The following is an 18792-nucleotide window of genomic DNA, read 5'->3' on the forward strand; positions in this document are numbered from 1 at the left end:
ATGATTCAAATCCCCTTTCAAGTAGGAGAAGCAAAGCCCCTAGATAACTTACTCCACAGATAACACACCTGAGGAGGCAAATTTCAAATCTGGTGGTGTCGCATGTGGGACAAGCACCGCCGGGATGAGCAGCTAACCAGGCTTGTAGACTCAGAACCAGAGTTTAAGAAAGACACCTTAGGGCCGGGGATTTAGCTCAGTGGTTTCGCCGCCTGCTGCACAAGCCCATAGGACCCGAGTTTGATCCCCAGTACCAAAAAAAAAAAAGAAAGACACTTTATTTGTAAGGAGGGAAAAACAGAAGACAGGTCCCCTTGAGGGGGCTCCAGAAAGATGGAAAACCCATTAGTCCCTGGCTTCTTTTATGATCTTTTGAGGGATTCTTCCTCCCTAGGAACTTGTCACAATTTGATTGGCTCCCTGGGCTGTCCTTGGATTAAACCAGGCAGCCTTATCCACATGCACATTTCTTTTGGTGGGCCTTTGACCTTTTTCTGCCTGTTTGTCCTTGTCAGGGCCTTATTTCCGGGATGAGCTGCTGGTTGGTTAAGGAGAAGCTTTGTAAGGTCAGCTTATAGTAAGGGGATGTGTGTCTATTTGTAGTAATATAGGGACCCTACAGTAAAAAAATATATAGCTATAAATGTGTAAGTGCATAGGTGTGAGTATATATTTTTATTCACTGAAGAGGGTTTTTTTTTAAGGTAGAGTAGCCCCTGCCCTGCGTGGCTTCTTTACATTTTATTGCAGGTGAGGAAGAAGGGCTGCCTTGGCTTTGTGCACCTGGGTTCTGTGTTCTCCCAGGCAGCTTTCCCTCTGGTCCTTTAGTGCAAGTCCCAATGCCATTTGTGCTATCTAGTGTCTTTTTAGAATCTCTCTCTCTCGCTCTCTGTCCTTATCACTGTTTCCAAGGGAGTTCCCCTAAAAGTTTTAACTCCTCCTACTCAGCATCAGCCAAAAGGGCTGGGGATTTAGCTCAGTGGTGGCACCTGCCTGGCAAGCGCAAGGTCCTGAGTTCGATCTCTGGTACCAAAAAAAAAAAAAAAGAATTAGCCAAAAACCTAATGAGGCCCCTATTCTATTCTTTCCCTGTCTACAGACTCCCTTTCCTTATGGTGGATTTTGCACCTGACCAGAGAGAGGCCCTAGGAACTCAATGATCAATGAGGTAAGTACACCTGATTGTGTTCGCAGAGGAAAAGTGACTACACCTGACACTAGCACCACAGAGACAAGTACAACTGCCACCGGGCTTGGTGGCTCCGTGCCTGAAATCCCACTCTAGGAAGCTGAGGCAGAAAGATCTCAAGTTCAAACTCACGCCTGGTCAATTTAGATCTAGCTCAGTGCAAAGGCCCTAGGTTTAATACAATCCCAAACACAGGGACATACCCACATCCACAGTGACACTTGGGAATTCACTCTAGTTCATGTTTAATCAGTCTGCAAAGTGACTGATGTTCCAAAACACTGAAGGAATTCTTCAGTCCCAACCATTTTATATAGGAATGCAAGTGAACTTGTTTCAACCTGTTATAAAAAAAAAATACCCCTTTTAAAAATGTGATTTAACATATTTTTATTTCACTTTTTTCCATTTCTTTATAAAACAGTCATCTCACTAGCAGCTCTCTCCCCAAGAGTGGGGGAAGGGGATGGAGGAGGCTGGACACCTCCAAAGAAAAAGGGAGGGGGAAAGAGCCCAGGGTTACCTCCGCAGGTTCTTCTGGGCCTGTTTCAACAATGTGTCAAAGTCAAGAGAATCAAATTTGCTCTTTACAGGAGCAGGGTCAAAGTCTTCCCGGTTGGAGTCTACAAAGGTAGAGAAAGACAAAAAAAAGATCTCTTAAGATCTCTGACCACACGTCCCAATCACTGGGCTCTCAAATGGCCAGGAATCTATCTCCCTCCAAACAATGGCTGAAGCTAAAATTGCCCTGATTTTAAGTGAAAGATATGTGGGAGAGCCTCGTCTTCCCCTCATCCCACCCTTAGATTCCTTTTGTATGTCAGATTAGGTCTGCCTGGTCCCACTCTCAAAGGATTAGGAATCCTTCCCCCTCCCCCACCCTTTGGTTTTTTGAGACAGCTGTGTAGTCCAGGCTGTACTGTACTGAACTCAGTATGTAACCCAGGCTGGCCTTGACCTCATGGCGATCCTCCACCTTAACCTCCTGAGTGCTGGGATCACAGGCGCGCAGCACTGCGGCAGGCCTAAGAACTCTTCTTGAAGGGAATGAGGTATGGCAAAGCCTCAGGACCTCCCTCTACTCACCAAGATCAGAATAGCTCCTCTTGCAGAACTGCCTGCGGCCCCCAAAGCAGAGATCAAACGGCTGCTCATCTGCCTGCCGCAGCTTGTGGCCACTTTCAATGGCTGCAAATGCCTCCTCGGCACAGCGGTAAGTGACGAAGCCATAGTTGTCACTGGTGGGAAGTGAGCCATTTAGGTACGTGCCATGAAGACACAGCACCCCAGGATACAGATGTGGTTCTTCTCATTTCCCACACCGCCCAGCACAGCACAGCAAAGAGGAAAGACAAAGAAACATGATGCTAGATGAATGGGACTGGAAGGAGTTCCTGACTTGGACCAAGCTTACCCTTGGACACGGAAATGGATGGTGCATTCCTCAATCTCTCCAAAAACAGAGAACCTCTGTTTCAGCTCTGACCGAGTCATACGGCCAGGTATCTTCCCAATAAAGACCACCCTTCTCTCTTCCTGCATTGGATATCAAGAAAAGTAAAGCTATGAGCTAGAGCCACAGCGGCAGCGGACTCTGAGCTCCCGGCTCAGGGCCACCCCACCCCGCGCGACCGCACTCACTATTGCACGCTCCTTTTGCAGCACTCTCTGCCTTTGGTAATGGTCGTGTGCGCGATATGAGCTGTACCTGGCAAGAAAGTGTCATCAGCCTCCAGACAGAACAATTCAAGGCTCAGAACTCTCCCTTCTCTATCCCGGAAGCACTGCTTCCCCAAACACATGCTCACCGCCGCCTCCTGTCACTTCTCCGGCGGGGGGATGGCGAGCGAGAACGGCTTCGGGAACTGGATGATGAGGATGAGGAAGATGAGGACGAGGACGATGAAGAAGAGGAGCATCTTCGGGAACGCCCAGAGGAACTACAGCTGGACCTAGAGGATTCAAGGGCATGCAGGAAGGCTGGGAGTGGTGCAGGTGCACACTACTCACATCACCTAGCCCAGCCCTGCCTCCCTGCCAGGAAGCTCAGAACCAAGGAAAGCAGAGCAGAAGAGGTCTAGAAGGACTTTTCCTCACAGATGAACAAACTGACACCCTTCATGAAACTTTAGATAGATCGGGATGTTCTCGCCAAGTTTGGTCAGACATGATATTTATTTTTAATTATGCCATTGAAAACTGAAAAACATTTAGCAAATCCAAAAGAGGAAGGAAAATCAACAGGGAGATAAAATGCAGGACCCTAGTTCCCATGACCAGCTGTATCTGTGGTGTAAGGGCCAGAATTGCTGTCTGCTTTACTAGTGCTTCCCAACTCAACTGTCACAGAGAAACACCGCAACCAAGACATGAGGGGAGGTGACTGTGTTAGACCTATGGAAAGGGGTATTTTTTTAAAAAAGGGGATATTTCTGGAGATACACATCACTGCTAAAACCCAAGAATTCTTCATTGAGTAAGTAGAAAAGCTTGGGTCTATCTTTAAGAAAAAAAATACTGCTAGGAGGTAGATGAGGCCACCCCATGCAACTGCCTCATATGCTTTACTCAATAGATGATTAATAGGGCCAGGGATTTAGCTCAGTGGTTTCAGCGCCTGCTGCGCAAGTGCAAGGACCCAAGTTCAATCCCCAGTACCAAAAAAAAAAGAATAGTTACCCCTTGGCAATTACCCCACTATCCCACAAATTGCCATGAAAATACCTAGACGACTAATAGAGTATGTAAAGGAGTCACACAGTCAAGACCAAACTCTGCAGTCTCAAGGCATGTCTCAAGGAGGCGGGAGACCTCAGGAATACTCTAAACTCCAACAAGGAATAGAAGCTATATTCTCACAGCTTGCCTCCCCTCAACAGTCCAGAGGACAGAAGATGAAAGCCAAAGAGAGAAACAGAGGCCTTACTGCCTCAAAGTACCCAAGTCAATGTGTGAAAGCTTTCAAAGTAAAGCACAGAAGAGAGTGTATGAACTCCCTAAATGCAGGCCCTAACAAGCCATCAAGAGCTCACCTTCGCCACCTCTTGTGGGGGGGGGAGAGGGACCGGGACCTGGACCGGGACCGGGATGAGGAAGACGACGATGAGGATGAGGAAGAAGATGCTTCACTGGTCCGGTTGGACCCAGAGCTGACAGACCGGCTGCTGCGGCCACGATGGCCCTGCCAGCCCCTGCTTGGGGGGCTGGCTGACCTGCAGGCTTTGCGGTAATAGCGCATGGATCGCTGATTGGCTGGGGGTTCAGGGGGAGTCCTAGTGTTTGTGTCATTCCGGCATGGCGAGGTCTCAGGAGACAGCAAGGCAGATGGGGCAAGGCAAGGTGCTGGGGCTAGTGCCTGCTCACTGCTAGTCCTGTGATCAAGGGGCCCCTGGGAGGTAGCTGGGCATGGGAGTAGGGGATCGGCTGGGCTCAGGGACGAGATGGGTTTGATGGTGATATCCTGATGGCGTTTGACGTTCCATCGGGAGCCCACCTCTGGAATGACTAGGCCAGGCATCTTTTTGGGGGGTGTCCTGCTCCGAACACAATAGTCATGGTCCCCAGAGCCCACATGGACTGGACTAGGACCACAGACCCCTTCTTGGAGGTAGGCTGCAGCTGGATGTTTGGCCTCTGTAACTCCTTCAGGCTTCAGGGTTCCCTCCTGGGCAGTAGACTTAGGAGATTTGGCTTTGGCCAGCAGTGAAACAGCAGCCAGGGGCTTCCATAACTGGTGGGGAGGGGTGGCTGGAGGGGTGAGGCCTGTGAGGGGAGGGAGGATGGAGATAGCAGGATGAGATCTGATTCTGAACTTCCAAACACTGTATCTAGGCTCCAGACCCCACTTCTCACCAAGTACACCAAGCAGAGTCAACAGCCCAGAGTCTCCCACTGTTTCAACTGTTCTTCCACGTCCTCCACCTTGGGAACCAGACAGGAACCCAGACAGCCAGGATCCTCCTAAACCCCCTCATCTTCACAATTACCAAAACCCAGCTGGTGAGTGGGTCCAGCCTACCCACCTGTCCTTAGACCCACCTCTCCACCCAGCTCCGCCCAACTTCCGGCTGCACCTTGCCTGCACTCATGCAAGTCTCCCTGCTTCCAGCTTCATACTTGCCACCTATCTTCTACATTGCTTCCGCTTACAGGAAGAAGTCCAAACAGCTTATAAAGAGCACTTTGCGTTCCCATAATCAGATCTGTTTACCTCTCCAGCTTTATGTCTTGCTTTTGTTCTGCCCACCGCCCTGATCAGCCACTCTGCTCCAGTGAAACCACATCACTTAACAACCCCCCAAAACACAGGCTGGTTCTGGTTCTGCGTTCACTCAAGCTGCCCCTTTTGATGAAGATACCCTGTCCCCTGAATCTACCATCTGAATGGTTTCAGTGGTTCTCTCAAGTCTCACCTTCTATATCCCCCTTCCCTGACTGGCCCCTTTGGGTCTTACTAAAATACAAACTTCTGTAACACACCACTTCCAGTTCTCAGCATGCTTCTTTGATTACACATCTGCCCCTAAACTACGAGCACCTCAGAATGGAGATCAGATCTCTGTATTTTCAATGCCTACACGCACCTGATGGAGAGCAGGTGCTGCACATTTGCTACACAAACTAATCATAGGCAGAGTTCCCCAACCTGAACCCACCTGCCACGTTGGCCAGCTCTGGGGCTTGTAACCGGTCTAGGGGTCTCTTCTCCTGGGGAGTGTCAACGCTGCTGGCAGGGGGGGAAAAGGGAAAGCCTGGTTCATTGCCTCCTCAGTGTCATGTACATCTGCTTTCCTCACAAAGTGACCGGAGAAGCGTGTGTGCAGAGAAGAATGGGAAGGTACAAACTGCTCCCATCATCCTCCTCCAGCCCAAAAGGGTACAGTGACTGAACTGTAGGCTGGGTCTCATCTCAGCTCTGCCCAATTCCAGGAGACAGGCTGGCTACGACCTTGAGTACCCCCACCTCCTTCAAATCAAGAGCCTTGCCTACCACCTCAACCAACCTGAAGTCAATGCAAAGAGAAACATGGTTGGTAAAACAGGATGGTGGATCATGAACATGAAAAATGAAAAAAGTCCTCTCATTGCTGGATTGGGGAGCAAGGAGGCCCAGGGTACGTGTGTCCTCCAAGGTGTCAGGGAAGCCCTCACCATCAGTATCTCCCCCCACTTTAAATTACCCCATCACCAGCACTGAGCAAGCTTAACATCTGTTAAGTAAAGGAAAGAAATCCCCAAAAGCAGAACTTGCCAAGATAAAAAGAATCTCTAGGCACCTGGAACTCCTGACTACAATCAGCAGGAGGGCAGTTCATACTCTCCCACGTCACCATCAAACAAGGGCAGTGCCCAGTGGTGGCAGGCAGGGCAGGGCGTGGGGAACTGGGAAGACTCTGGAGCTGACTGCATGTCCCTGCAGTGGAGGCATCCAGCAGACAGTCCTGGCACACCAGCTGGCTGCCGACCAATAGCCGCAGGGTAACTCATTCACATGTCCCCATGCTTACCCGGAGTTTCCCACAGCTGAGCTGTCAGCGGGAGCCAGGGGAGGACATTCCTTTTTGGCTGCAAAGAAACCATACCAGTTGAAAGCCCAAGCAGATATTCCAGACTGAGGTGGCACAGGAAGGCTCAGACTCTAATGGGGGAAGTCTGCTTTGTCCACATGTTCCCAGCTGGGCTCGCCCAGAGAGGCCATCTCCATTAGTGGGTGCCCAGGTACTATTTAATCTCGTCTCTGCTCTGTTCAGAATCACCCACTCTCTGAGAGTCCAACTATAGAAGCTTATTAGTATTCAAGTTTCTATGTAATCTTCCTAACTTCCTAGGTTACTTTGGGGTGGTGGCAGGAAGCTGGAATTGAACCCAGGGCACTGTACATGCTGAATACACATTATTGTTTTGGGGGTTTTTTGGAGACAGGGTCTATTGCCAGGCTGGCCTCGACTTGATGCGTCCACCTCCCAGACAGTTGGGATTACAGGTGTGCATGACTGTGCCCAGCCATAGCGTAGTCTGGTCCCACATCTGTCTTTCAGTACTAGAGGTGTGAACCCAGGATCCTGGGCTAGGTAAGCACTCTTATCACCGGGCGAGGCGACATCCTCAGCTTTTTTTTTAAATATTGAAGCAGTCTAAGCTGTCTAGGGGTGGCCTCAAACCTGCCATGCTCTTGCCTCAGCCTCTTGAGTAGCTGACATTATCGGGTGTGCACCACCCTGCCCAGCCCACACTTGTGTTTGGCTTGCCCGATAGATACTTGGTACCAGCGCATGGCCATCTCCCCAGTTAGACCAAGAGCTCCTTGACAGAAGTCACAGGAGCCCCATGGCACGTAGAGCCTTGCCCTGTCTTTAGAAAGTCAAGCTCTTCAGTGCCTTCCAAATACATCATCTAAGGTCCTTCCTCTACCCCCTTGCTCCTCTATTACCACATATATTATCTTGGAAATCCTACCTTATAAGGGTCAGCTTGAGAGCTACTTCCCTCTAGGAAAATATCCCGAAACAATCCCAACCTACCCAGATCTCCCTATCTACCCCTGGAAATCTTGTCTGCCCAGTCCAACTGGGGGCTGCTCTAGGGGCTGAGACTGCCCTGCACTCCAGCTGAACCAATACAGGGCTGAGTCTACAGGAAGTATCAACAAAAAAGGGTTGGAACAAAACCACCCAGCTTTTCTCACCTTCTGATTTCTCAAACTGCTCCAGCAGACTGGATAAGTCTGATGCCTCGATTCCTACGGAGGAACACAACACAGGATTGAAAGCCAGCCCCCATCAGCCGAGCACAGTGAGTACACCCTGCCTCTCCCTTTACATCTCTGCCCACCATATGGAGCGAACCTAGTCAGCACAAAGCAAGAAGGACTGAAACAAGCTGAGTTCCACTTCTGGACACCCGCCAAAGAAATGCAGAAGGCAGCCTCACCAAGGTGGCTCACTTACCCTGCTCTGGGGGAAGCCCCAGCCGCCCCATCCCTCTCGCACCAACTGCACTGTGCACTCACCAGTCTCACTGATTAAAGCCTGCACCACATCCTCAGGACCCTGGGTACGTGGGGTGGGCAGAAAGGACAGCTTCCTTAGGCGGGCTGGGTGGACAGCAGGCAGCTTGGGGACAGTGCTTTGCCTGGGTATGGAAACAGCCCTGACAGCAGGACAGAGGGGCTTCTCCTTGAGCTTGCTCTCCTGCACCTCAGGCTTTAGGCCCTCTGATGCAGATTCCTCCACAGCCACACCCTCAGCAGACAGACTTGGCGGGGCCTTGGTCCGGGGAGTTTGCACCAGGGAGGACACCTTGTGTTTCACATGGGGAGATGCAGGCACTGACTTGACTTCGACCTTGGTGGCCTCTACTTGTGGAGCTTCATGGCCAGCTGCCCCAAGACTGAGGGAAGGAGCCATAGGCACAGGAAGTACATTTTCAGGGGCGCCAGCTGGAATGGCATTGGGCTCCACCATGGGTGGGGGAACATTTCTCCCAACAGAGGCTGGAAGCAAAGGAGGTGGGGGAACAGCCGGCCAGAATGGAGGGTGTTGTGGCCTTGGGCCCCAACCCATGGGCCCATAGGTACAGCTGGAGCTGTAAGGTGAGACTGGGGCAGGAGGGGGGACCCAAGGCACATTACAAGTGGGGGCCATAGCGTAGGTGCTAGGAGTACTGGACACTAGCGGCACCACTGGTGGGGGCGGCAGGCAAGGGTAGCCAGGAGACACAGGGGGATAACAAGGCCAGGGGGGCACATGGGCATAGTGAGCATAGGGATCAGGGGGCACTGGCGCCATGGACACTGGAAGACCGGAGGGCTGCAAGGGAGGTGGGGGTGGACTGGGGGCCACTTGCCCACTTGCAGGAAGGGGCAGCGTAGGGGGGATCCCCAGGCCACTTGGGGGAAAAGGCAAAGGAGTGGGCATTGTGGAAGGAGTAGGCATTGTGGAAGGAATGGGCCTGGCAGGAGACATGGACTGCACAATAGGAAGGGAAGGTCTCGCTGGCAGTGGCACCTCTTCGGGTGGCACTTTTTCGGGGGGAGTTGAAACCACAGGTTTGGTTGCAGGTTCAGGACTCGGAGAAGCAGGACTGGGTCCCACGGGCACAAAGCAAGCCTCAGGAGGAGCTTCCGGGCTCCTCTGCAAGGCTGTCTTCTTGGCGGGCGCTGGTGGGACAAGACAAGGGATGTCTGCCAGCCCTGTGGGGGTCTCTGGGAGGCTAGGCCACTTCCCCGCTGGGGGCTGGGAACTCCTCTCTTCTGCCTCTGCCTGCCGTTGCTGCCTCCGCTGCCGGTACTCAGATAGGCTGAGAGGCCGAGGTTTGGTTTCCTGGGTGGGAGCACTGGTACCACTTTCCACCTTCAGAGGACCTACAACCTCCTTGCCTTCAGGGATGACAGCCTTTAAGGGGTCTGAGGACTCTGAGTCCCAGGGAAGCTGAGAAGCTGGATTCCCTTGGGCTGATGACACTGCACCACGTCTGGGGTCGGTTGGTCGGGACTTAACTAGCACAGGGTCGGCTGGAGCCGTATCATTAGGAACAGAATCAACTGGCACTGGGTCAGCTAGGACAGTTTCAACTGGTGACAAGTCTGAGATGGGAGCAACCACTGTGGGATCAGCTGCTGCCGAGTCAGCAAGGACTGGGTCAGTCAGTACTGGGTCAGCCGGGAGAGGCTCAACCAGCTCTGAGCTGGCTGAAGCTGGGTCAGCAGGTACAGGGTCAGCTAGAGCAGGGTCCACAGCAGTGAGCCTGGCTTCAATAGAGTCAACTGGCATGGGGGCAGCTTGAGCAGAGTTAACCAAAGGGAGATGGGTCAGAACAGGGTTGGCCTGGATTGTGTCAACCAGCTTAGAGTAGAGGTCTAGAGGATCTTCTTTAGCAAGGCTACCTTGTCCAGCACTTTTGTCCACGTCCCCAGAGCTAGGCTTCTCCAAGGCAGCTGCCCATGCCTGAGCCCAAGCCCGAGGCTTCCCCCTTCCCCGGGGAGGCCCAGCCACTCTCTGAAGTTCTTCCTGAGGCTGCTTCTGTAAGTTGCCAGTCTGAGAGGCCACTCCTGTGGCCACAGTAGGTTGCCCACGAGAGGATGATCTCAGCCTCCTGGCATAGCCCTCCACACTGGCTGCTGTCTGCTCCTTGCTTTTCTTCCTCCTGCCTCTCCGAGCTTTCTGGGAACCCAGCACTGCACTGGGAGGTGGGTTCTGAGGCCCACTGGGTCCCAATGGCTCTGTGGCCTCTCTGGGCTCCAATAAGCAAGCTGAATCCAGCAACAACTCCTCTTTCTGAGGGCAAGGAACCACCTTGGGCACGGCAGCCTCTGTCTCTGACTCCAGCGTGGGCAGAAACAGCTGCAGTGGGTCATCCAGGAGCACAGACTCAGGTCCAGTGGGGATCTGCCTTACCACAACTGGGATCTGCAAGCCATCAGCAGCTGTGGCTGCCTGGCCCACGATCTCCAGCACCACACAACCCTCAGGCAGTGTCAATTCTTCTTGCTTTTCCCGAAGCTCATCCTCAAGTGATGCCAGGTGGGTGAGATTGGGCAGGCAGTAGGGATGCATGGCCCGTACCAGCTCACTCAAAGAAGAGATGCTCTCGTCACCAGCTGATGGCATGGCCACCTCTGCTGCTGTTGCTCTGTCTTCCTCCTCTGGGCAGGCCAGGTGCATGGGGAAATCTGGGATGGTGCTCATGGAACTGTCAAGCTCCCCAGCAAGCATCTGGCCACTAAAGCTGGCCACCTCTTCCTCTTCTTCACCATCACTCCGCTGCTGGGAAGGCGGGGACTGGCCCCAGCGCAGTCTCGACCTTGAGGACCTCCAGCCAGGGACCCTGGAAGAAGATGTCTCCAGGAAGGAAGGTGGGGAGAAATCCCAAGGGGGATCTGCAAGTGACATCTCAACCTGCAAGAAAGAAGAAAAGGTTCTCTCAGCAAAGTACTTTCCAGACATGTCCCTATAGGCTTCCCACCATCTGCAAGTTCCACACAGGGCAGGCTTACCCCACTCACTCTATTACTGCCTGTGCTGGGCCCCAGTGGGTCAACTGGGGTAATGAAGTCACGTTCTGGGGGTGTTCGAGAAAGAGTGAGCAGCTTGTGCAGCTAAGAGGGAGAGAAAGACCTAAGGTAAGTTTGTGCTTTAAAGCTAAGTGAATGGCCAGTAGCTATGGTTGCAAACTTTATACCAGCCACACATCCCCTCTCCCTGGTCCCACACTCACAGAGGAGCCCTCTCGAGGAGACACAAGTAGCTCTGAGTCAGGAATGCTGTCAAATGGAGACAGGTTCTCAGAATCTGCATTGTCCAAGATCTCCGTCAGAGCTGTGAGCAGCGATACTTCATTCTGGTCCTCCAGAGATAACCTGCTCTGCTCCAGAAAGACAATGGAAAGGTCCCACCAACATCTCTATAGCTGCTGGGCCACTGAAAAGGGCCAGATGACAAAGACTCCATCTCCCATGTTCAGCTCAGCTCAGTTTGCCAACAAGGGGGATCTGAGTTATCAAGTGGCATAGGTTCTGATATCATTTACCATCCAAAAAAAGAGTCCTGTCAGACTCGAGTCTTGAACTTGGGCTTCATACAGTCACCCACCTTCAGGCAAGAGGATGCTCAGCAAACAACTCTTGGCTAGATCAGAATAGGGCTTAAAAACAGATCAGTGCCAAGTGTAGTGATGCATACCTGTAGTCCCAACAATCAGAAGGCTGAGGCAAGAGAAATGCAAGTTCAAGGCCAGCCTGGACTACACTGCAAGACTGTCTCAAAAAGAAAAAAGCACAGGCTGGGTGTGGTGTCACACCCCTATAATCCTGGCTCTCTAGGATGATGAGGCAGGAGGGCCAAATTGGAGCCCAGCCTAGTGATTTAGCAAGTCCCTGTCTCAAAAACCAAAAATTCTTTTTTGTTGTTTTTTGAGACTGGGTCTCACTATGTAGTTTAGGCTGGCCTTGAACTCACTATGTAGCTCAGGGTGGCCTAAAACTTGTGGCAATCCTCCTACCTCAGCCACCATGCCCAGCTAAAAAAACTTTTAAAGAAATGCAGAACTCAGCGAGGCCTTGGGTTCACACAAACACACATGCACCAAAACAGATCAGAATGCTCTAGACATTCAGGTCAAGGGCTCACATAGGGGCCTTGGATTATGGTCCAAATTAGCCAGGGCATCCTCACATGGAATAGAACCTGGCAGCCTGCAACCTAACTCCCATCTAGAGACAAAAAACACATTCAGGGACTCAGGTCAGGCATCTGGGAGCTAAGCATGTGGAAGAGCAGAGCCATCCTAAAACACTCCTAAGATTTGAGGTGGAACCTCCCATGCACAACTCCAGCTCCAGCCTGAGCTCCAGCTCACCTCTCCAAGGCTCCCAAAGTCCTCAATGAGTGAGATGAGAGAGGCGTCCATGTAGCTCTGCATGGTCCCCAGCAGTGTCTCATCCTGCAGTATCAGCTCCTCCATTCCCAGGTCTTTGTCTCTCAGAGATGGGCCCAGCCGAGACAGACTGACAAAGCCAGAGTCATCCCCCTCTTCATGCAGTAGCGCCTGGGGAAGAAGGGGGAAGGTCAAGTGCACAGTCCCTCTGGGGGCTGATGGATGACATGCTCCACAAACCAGGTCTCCAGCCCCACATCACCAAACCATTACACCAGGTGGGCAGAAGCACAAGCTGGGAGCAAAAGCCCCAGCCACAGAGGCAGGGGCAGGGTATTCGGGCAGCAGACAGTTTGAACTCCATCTATAGACAGTTGGAGCCACAGATTATTAAACTGCAGAGGAAACATCCAGAAGACCGGGATTGTTCAGAGGACCGGCGCAGCCATAGAGAGGGTGCTAGTCTGAGGGGCACCAAAGCAAGAGGTCAGCCAGGAGATGGTTCAGCTACAGCAGCCTGACCCACCTCCAACCCGAGGCCTCTGTTCCCCGCTGAGCTCGAACCCTGCAGTCTTCAAGATAGCAGCTCAGGGGCTGGGGATTTAGCTCAGTGGTTATGCCGCCTGTCTTGAAAGTGAAAGGACCTGAGTTCGATCCCCAGTACCAAAAAAAAAAAAAAAGATAGCAGGTCAGGCTTCCCAACCTATGCTGATCTCTCCTTAGACCAATGTATTCCCTTTCCTGACAATCACATCCTATCTCCCCAACCCCATGACACTCCCCACATTGTTATGAAAACTGGATTCCAAGTTCATCTGGGGCAAAGAACTCTGATTCTATTAGTCGATATTCCTCTTGTGTCCCAGAAAAGTTTAAATGCCTTATTAAAGTTAAAAGCACCTTCCACTCACCCATGGTGCCAGGCAGTATCATACAAAGTTGTTATTCCACTTTGCTTTTTTGAGGGAGTACCTGGGATTGAACCAAGGGTCTCACACACACTAAGAATGTGCTCTGCTGCAGAGCTACACCCCTCACCCTAAGAGTACTGTCACCCAACCTCTCATGTAGTTCCAAAGGAAAGGTATCTTCCCCAACCCTACTAGGTGACTGACAAGAGAAAGCTTGATCCTGGAGATGGAGGCCCCACCCCACACTCCTCCAAGAGCTAGCCACATTTTTAGCCCTGTCAGGAGGCAAGGAGTGGCCTGCACAAACCTGTCAAGAGTATGGGCGTGGGCACGGCCAGAAGTGGCTGGACTGAGACTCAGGAGCCAGAGCCAGGCTGGCTCCACCATTGGAAACATGGTGCAAAGGCCTAAGAACAGGACCAAACAGAGAAGCCAACTCCCTGACCCCGATTTCTGCAGCATAGGGGAACTCAGCATTCACCTGCTCCAAAAGAAAAAAGCAACAGGTTTGACTATACCCTTGCCACACACACACTCCTTAAAAAGCTGACGAGTTCCAGCATCCGGAGGCTGAGGCAAGAAGATTTCAAATTTGAGTTAGCCTGGGTAATATACAGACTTAGGGAGACCCTGTCTCAAAATAAAAAAGGGCCAGGGATCTAACCCCCAAAATGCTGTGATGTAGTTCAGTGCCAAGGCCCTAAATTCAATCCCTAGCCCTGGGGCAGGACCCAGGGAGAGGAAAGGCTGTTTAGAACACAGGAGCCCAGGGCCAGAGATGAAATGAAAGGCAGTAGGTTTTAGGCACTAACTCCTCCCAGACCTTCACAGTCCTATAATTACAACCAGCAGCCAAGTATCACCTGGCCCAGCAAACAGTCCTAGGTGAGCAAGGAGCTGCAGCTCTACTTGCCCTGCCAGCTCCCTGCCAGAGCCCCAGCCACCAGGCCAGAATGTCAAACCATGCCCAGCCCTACACATCATCTTTACCTCCACCAGGCAGGTCCTGGAGCTGCAGTGAGAGCCACTTCTCCTTCACAACCTCCCCCACCCCTCAGTTCCCCAATAGCACTGTTGTCAGGGGATCAACCCAAGGGCCAAAAGTGAGCCACCACCAGTACCTCTAACTTCAACAACCTCCCAGCTGGCTTTCCCACATCACTCTTGTCCCTCCAGGTTTCAAAACCAGCCAAAAATGTTTACTTATTTGATTATTATTATTATTATTTTTTTGGTACCGGGGATCGAACTCTGGACCTTGCGCTTGCAAGACAGGCGGCAGAACCATTGAGCTAAATCCCCAGCCCTATGATTATTTATTTTTGCATTCACCACCACACCCTGCTGCCAGCTTTTAAAAATTGCATGAATGATCACTTCCTGAGACCCTCCATAAATCCCTTTAATGGCATCTTACTGCTCCTACTGTAAGATTTAAACTCAGCACTATAGTTTACAGAGATCCAGGTCTCCCCCAGTACACCTCTGTTCTAGTTTGTCCTCTCGCTCCTCTGCCACACAGGCCTCAGTTCCTACAATAAGCTGTGTTCTCCCCTCTCCAGGCCTTCACACAATTCCCTCTGAAAGTTTATCACACACATGGATCTCAGCATTAAATATCCTTTCCCAAACTCTACAAAGCATGTTACAACTGCCAATAATACAATCTCAAATATCCTGCACTTCCCTTTTGTCCTACTCTTGTGGCACAGGCCTATAATCCCAGCACTTAGGAGCCAGAGGCAGGAGGACTGCTGTGAGTTCAAGGCCAGCCTGAACTATAGTGTCACTGTATCTCAAAAGAATAAAAATAGGGCCAGGGATTTGGCTCAGTGGTTCCACTGCCTGCCTCACAAGCGCAAGGTCCCGAGTTCAATCCCCAGTACCAAAAAAAATAAAAATAAAATAAAAAGGAACGGCATCTCAATTCCTAGCTAATTGTTTTATGCATTTTGTTTTGTTTTTCTGTACTGGGATCAAACTCTGGACCTTGCACTGAGCTAAATCCCTGGCCCACCTAGCTGGTTGTTTTACTAGCTCACACATACCCATCTTTTTTAAGGGGCAAAAGGATCTCTCCACAAGGCTCTGTCCAACCCAACCCCAAATAACCACCTAATTTGTACTGCAGCTACATCTTGGAGCCCTCATGCCTCTTCCCTAGAGCATGGCAGCACTAGCCTCAAAAGATGTAACCGCTGAAAGGATGAAGAAAAGGTGAATTGCTTCCAAATTCATGCCCCAGAAGTCATTCTCCCTTGGACTCAGGCCTAGATTGGTCTGCTGGACCTGATATTACGAGGCAGCCTGCAGCCCCACTCCTACCTAGGGAAAAAAAAGATGCTGTCAAGGACTCAGTGTAATTGCAAAAGAGAGATAACAATTCAGACTAATTCCTGCCCACTGCCACTGCCACCTTGGGTGGGAACTTTTTTTTTTGGTACCGGGGATCAAACTCCGGTCCTTTCGAGGCAGGCGGTGGAACCACTGAGCTAAATCCCCGGCCCAGGGTGGAAACTTTTAAGAAGCCCTCCACTGAAGAGTGGGACAGTAACTTTTTAAGCACTGAGAAGACCAAGAAAAAAACAAATCTGACCAAAAGAATTCTCTCTGATCCGATAAATGTTGAAGTACTGAATGGTTCGCAAACGACCTCCAACTTTTCCCACCCTCACCAAAAATTCCAGAAAACCTTAAATACAGACCACCCTGTAGTTTCTGAATGTCAGTTCACTGGAGAGATCCTAGAGCAAGAAGTGAGGGGACAGGGCTCTCTTTCCCTTACTTAAGCTTGTCCCAAGTGTATGCTGACACTTCCCATCCCCTTAAATCACAAATGATGTGCCAGTGACTCACAACCCACCCCGACCCGGTTAGACAGAAGCTGCCTCAAGCTCCCTCCTCCACAGCCCTTCAGCCTCAGCCCTCTACCATCCGCAAAGAGAGGCTCCAACATCTGGTAAGTCCACCACCCGCTGTCGAAAGGCACTGCAGACCCATGCAGAAGGAAGAAATTCCAAGTCTAGGGACAAAGCTGACTCTAGCAACCCTAACCTTCCTCCAAGGCCAGCGGCTCCCAGCCCCGTCGCAGATGGCGGGACCGCTGGGACACACCCAGTTCCCGGCAGTGCGGCTCAGGCGCGGACACTAGAAGTCCGACAGCCCGAACGGGAGCCACGTGGACCCGCGGCCCTCCCCCCCAGCCCAACCCACGTGGGTGCCCAGGCCGCCTAGAGGGGGAGGGGAGCCAGACAAGTTCTCCCGGGAAAATCGCTCCCCCACCCCACGTGCTCCGAAAAGGGAACTGCGGCGCCGGGCTGGTGGAGCCCTCCTCGGCATCCTTAGGAAGAGGTCCCAGCCTTCGACCCCTACCCCGTAGCCCTGACCGCCTTCCGCAGCTGCAGGCCGTTTCCGACACCGGCTGTGCCCCAAAGTGTTCTCAGAAAACCCCCACAAGCACCCTGCCTCCGCCACCCAACCCGAACACGCGGCTCCGGTCTGCTCCGCCACCCCGACTCCCGCACCGTCCGGCATCGATTTCCTCTCTTCTTCCTCCCTCTCCCGCGGCGTCCACGTGTCACCTCCCGGCGCACGCCGCTCTGCTGCCAGCCGCGGGCCGCCCGCCAGGCTCTCACCTGCTCCCCTCCGCTCATGGCACCCACGGTCCCATAGGGAGCTTGACTCCGACTTCCCCAGCCGCTGCCACGGACTCCACCGCCGGGATCAGGCCCGGAGCCGGCACTTGCAGGCGGCACGACTCTGTCTCTCCGTCCCCGGCGCGCCGCCATCTTGGCCCCTGAACACCCAGGCTGCTCTGACCGCCGGCGCCGCCTCGCCAGGCCGATTGTGAGAAAGGAACTACAACTCCCGAAGGCGACAGCGAAACTACGAATCCCAGAAGGCCGTGCGGCGAGCCTCCTTGTGCGAGCGTTCTTGGGAATAGTAGTCGCAGTGTGCCCTGGCCTGGTGTCAGGAGAGCTGGATTAGAGCAGTGCTTAATGAGGTATTATTCGCAGAGATCAAGATGGGAAGCGCGCAGTAATGAGGAGAGAGTTAATATTTGTGTATCGATATTTTCGTTAATGTATCCAACCTTTGGAACGCCCTTTTTATTTGACGTTCTACCTTCTGTGCATTCCCTTCACCTTGATCCAAGTAGGTCTGTTGAAACACCATCCCCTAGTGGACACCCGCACTCGGGGCGCGAATTCTCGCCAATCCATACTGGCTACTACTGGACACCCCACCCCCACCCCTCATCGAACCAAGGGACTAAATTACTTCCCAGCCCGCCCCCTCTTTATTCTGGAGACAATTTCGCTAAATTGTCCAGGCAGGTCTTGGACTTGGCGATCCTCCTGCTTCATCCTCTCAAAGTGCTGGGATTACAGGAGTGTGCCAATTCACCCAGCTTCAAGTTTATTCCTGAAATACTGAATTCTCTGCTCTTAGTCTGCTGTTAAACAAAAATCTACGTTGCGTTACCAACGTATTGTCCTGCCCCAGACATAAACCGGGTTTAGCGAGCATCTATAACCCTAGCACTCTAGGAGACTGTGGCAGAAAGATCCAAATTCTAGCCCAGTCTGAGCAGTTTAGCAATATCCTGTCTAAAAATAAAAAATAGGCTAGGCATGTAGCTCAGTGTGAAGGCCCTGGGTTTAATCTCCAGTACTGGGGGGGGGGGGGGAGTTCAATTTCTTAGACTTAGCCTTTGTTGCCTTTACAGCGTGTTCACGGTTTTTTCGTGGACAAAAATGCGCAGGCTGGCGGGGCATTGTGACATATCCCTATAATCCCAGGCATTGTGACACTCTGGGAGACTGAGGCAGGAAGCCTTGGCAATTTAGTGACTTAGGGAGACCTTACCTCCTTAAAAAAAAAAGATATGGGGTTTTAGATCAGTGGTAGAGCATTTGCCTAGTATGGGTGGGGTGGGGCCCTGGCTGGATCCCAGCACTGGCCAGTTGGGGGGGGGGGGTTGTTTATATACTGCTACAGCTTGCTTTTTTCATGTCAGTTCATTCACTAGACAAAGATTTCCTGAGGTCTTAGTGGACACAAGTTCCATTATATGATCACATCATTATTTAGATATTTAAATTGTTTCCAGTTTTTTTGTATTTTTTTTGGTACCAGAGATGGAACTCAGGACCTTTCGCTTTCAAGGCAGGTGACAGCACCACTGAGCTAAATCCCCAGTCCTGTTTCCAGTTTTTTGCCATTACATGTTAAATTATGATGAACATCATTGTGCATGTTGTGATGTTGTGTTCATGTACATGTCATTCTTTCTATGGAATTGGGTTTTTTTTGGGG

At 51.8% G+C, this 18792-nt stretch overlaps 1 protein-coding gene across 10 annotated transcripts; it reads right to left on the reverse strand.

Annotated features, from left to right (window-relative positions):
- Positions 1 to 1562: 1562 nt before the first annotated feature.
- Pprc1 (PPARG related coactivator 1) lies at positions 1563 to 17334 on the reverse strand. 10 transcript variants are annotated; one of them, XM_087185776.1, is made up of 14 exons: positions 17109 to 17334; positions 12545 to 12733; positions 11405 to 11551; positions 11184 to 11285; positions 8199 to 11085; positions 7875 to 7928; positions 6697 to 6754; positions 5845 to 5912; positions 4222 to 4951; positions 2998 to 3141; positions 2831 to 2891; positions 2604 to 2725; positions 2276 to 2427; positions 1563 to 1812 (listed from the first exon to the last, which is right to left on the reverse strand). In XM_087185776.1, the coding sequence occupies exons 1-14, from the start codon at positions 17259 to 17261 to the stop codon at positions 1709 to 1711; spliced, it is 4971 nt and encodes a 1656-aa protein (XP_087041902.1). In that variant the 5' UTR covers positions 17262 to 17334; the 3' UTR covers positions 1563 to 1708. The 10 variants fall into 10 exon arrangements, with proteins under 10 accessions (XP_087041902.1, XP_087041903.1, XP_004866445.2 ...); XM_087185777.1 differs by having other exon boundaries at positions 2831 to 2897; positions 11193 to 11285; positions 17109 to 17333; XM_004866388.3 differs by having other exon boundaries at positions 2831 to 2897; positions 17109 to 17333.
- Positions 17335 to 18792: the final 1458 nt, after the last annotated feature.

This window comes from Heterocephalus glaber, unplaced genomic scaffold, assembly GCF_053883595.1.
Source record: "Heterocephalus glaber isolate CG9 unplaced genomic scaffold, H.glaber_assembly_v1.0 deba00001498, whole genome shotgun sequence".
In the NCBI taxonomy this organism is placed as follows: domain Eukaryota; kingdom Metazoa; phylum Chordata; class Mammalia; order Rodentia; family Bathyergidae; genus Heterocephalus; species Heterocephalus glaber.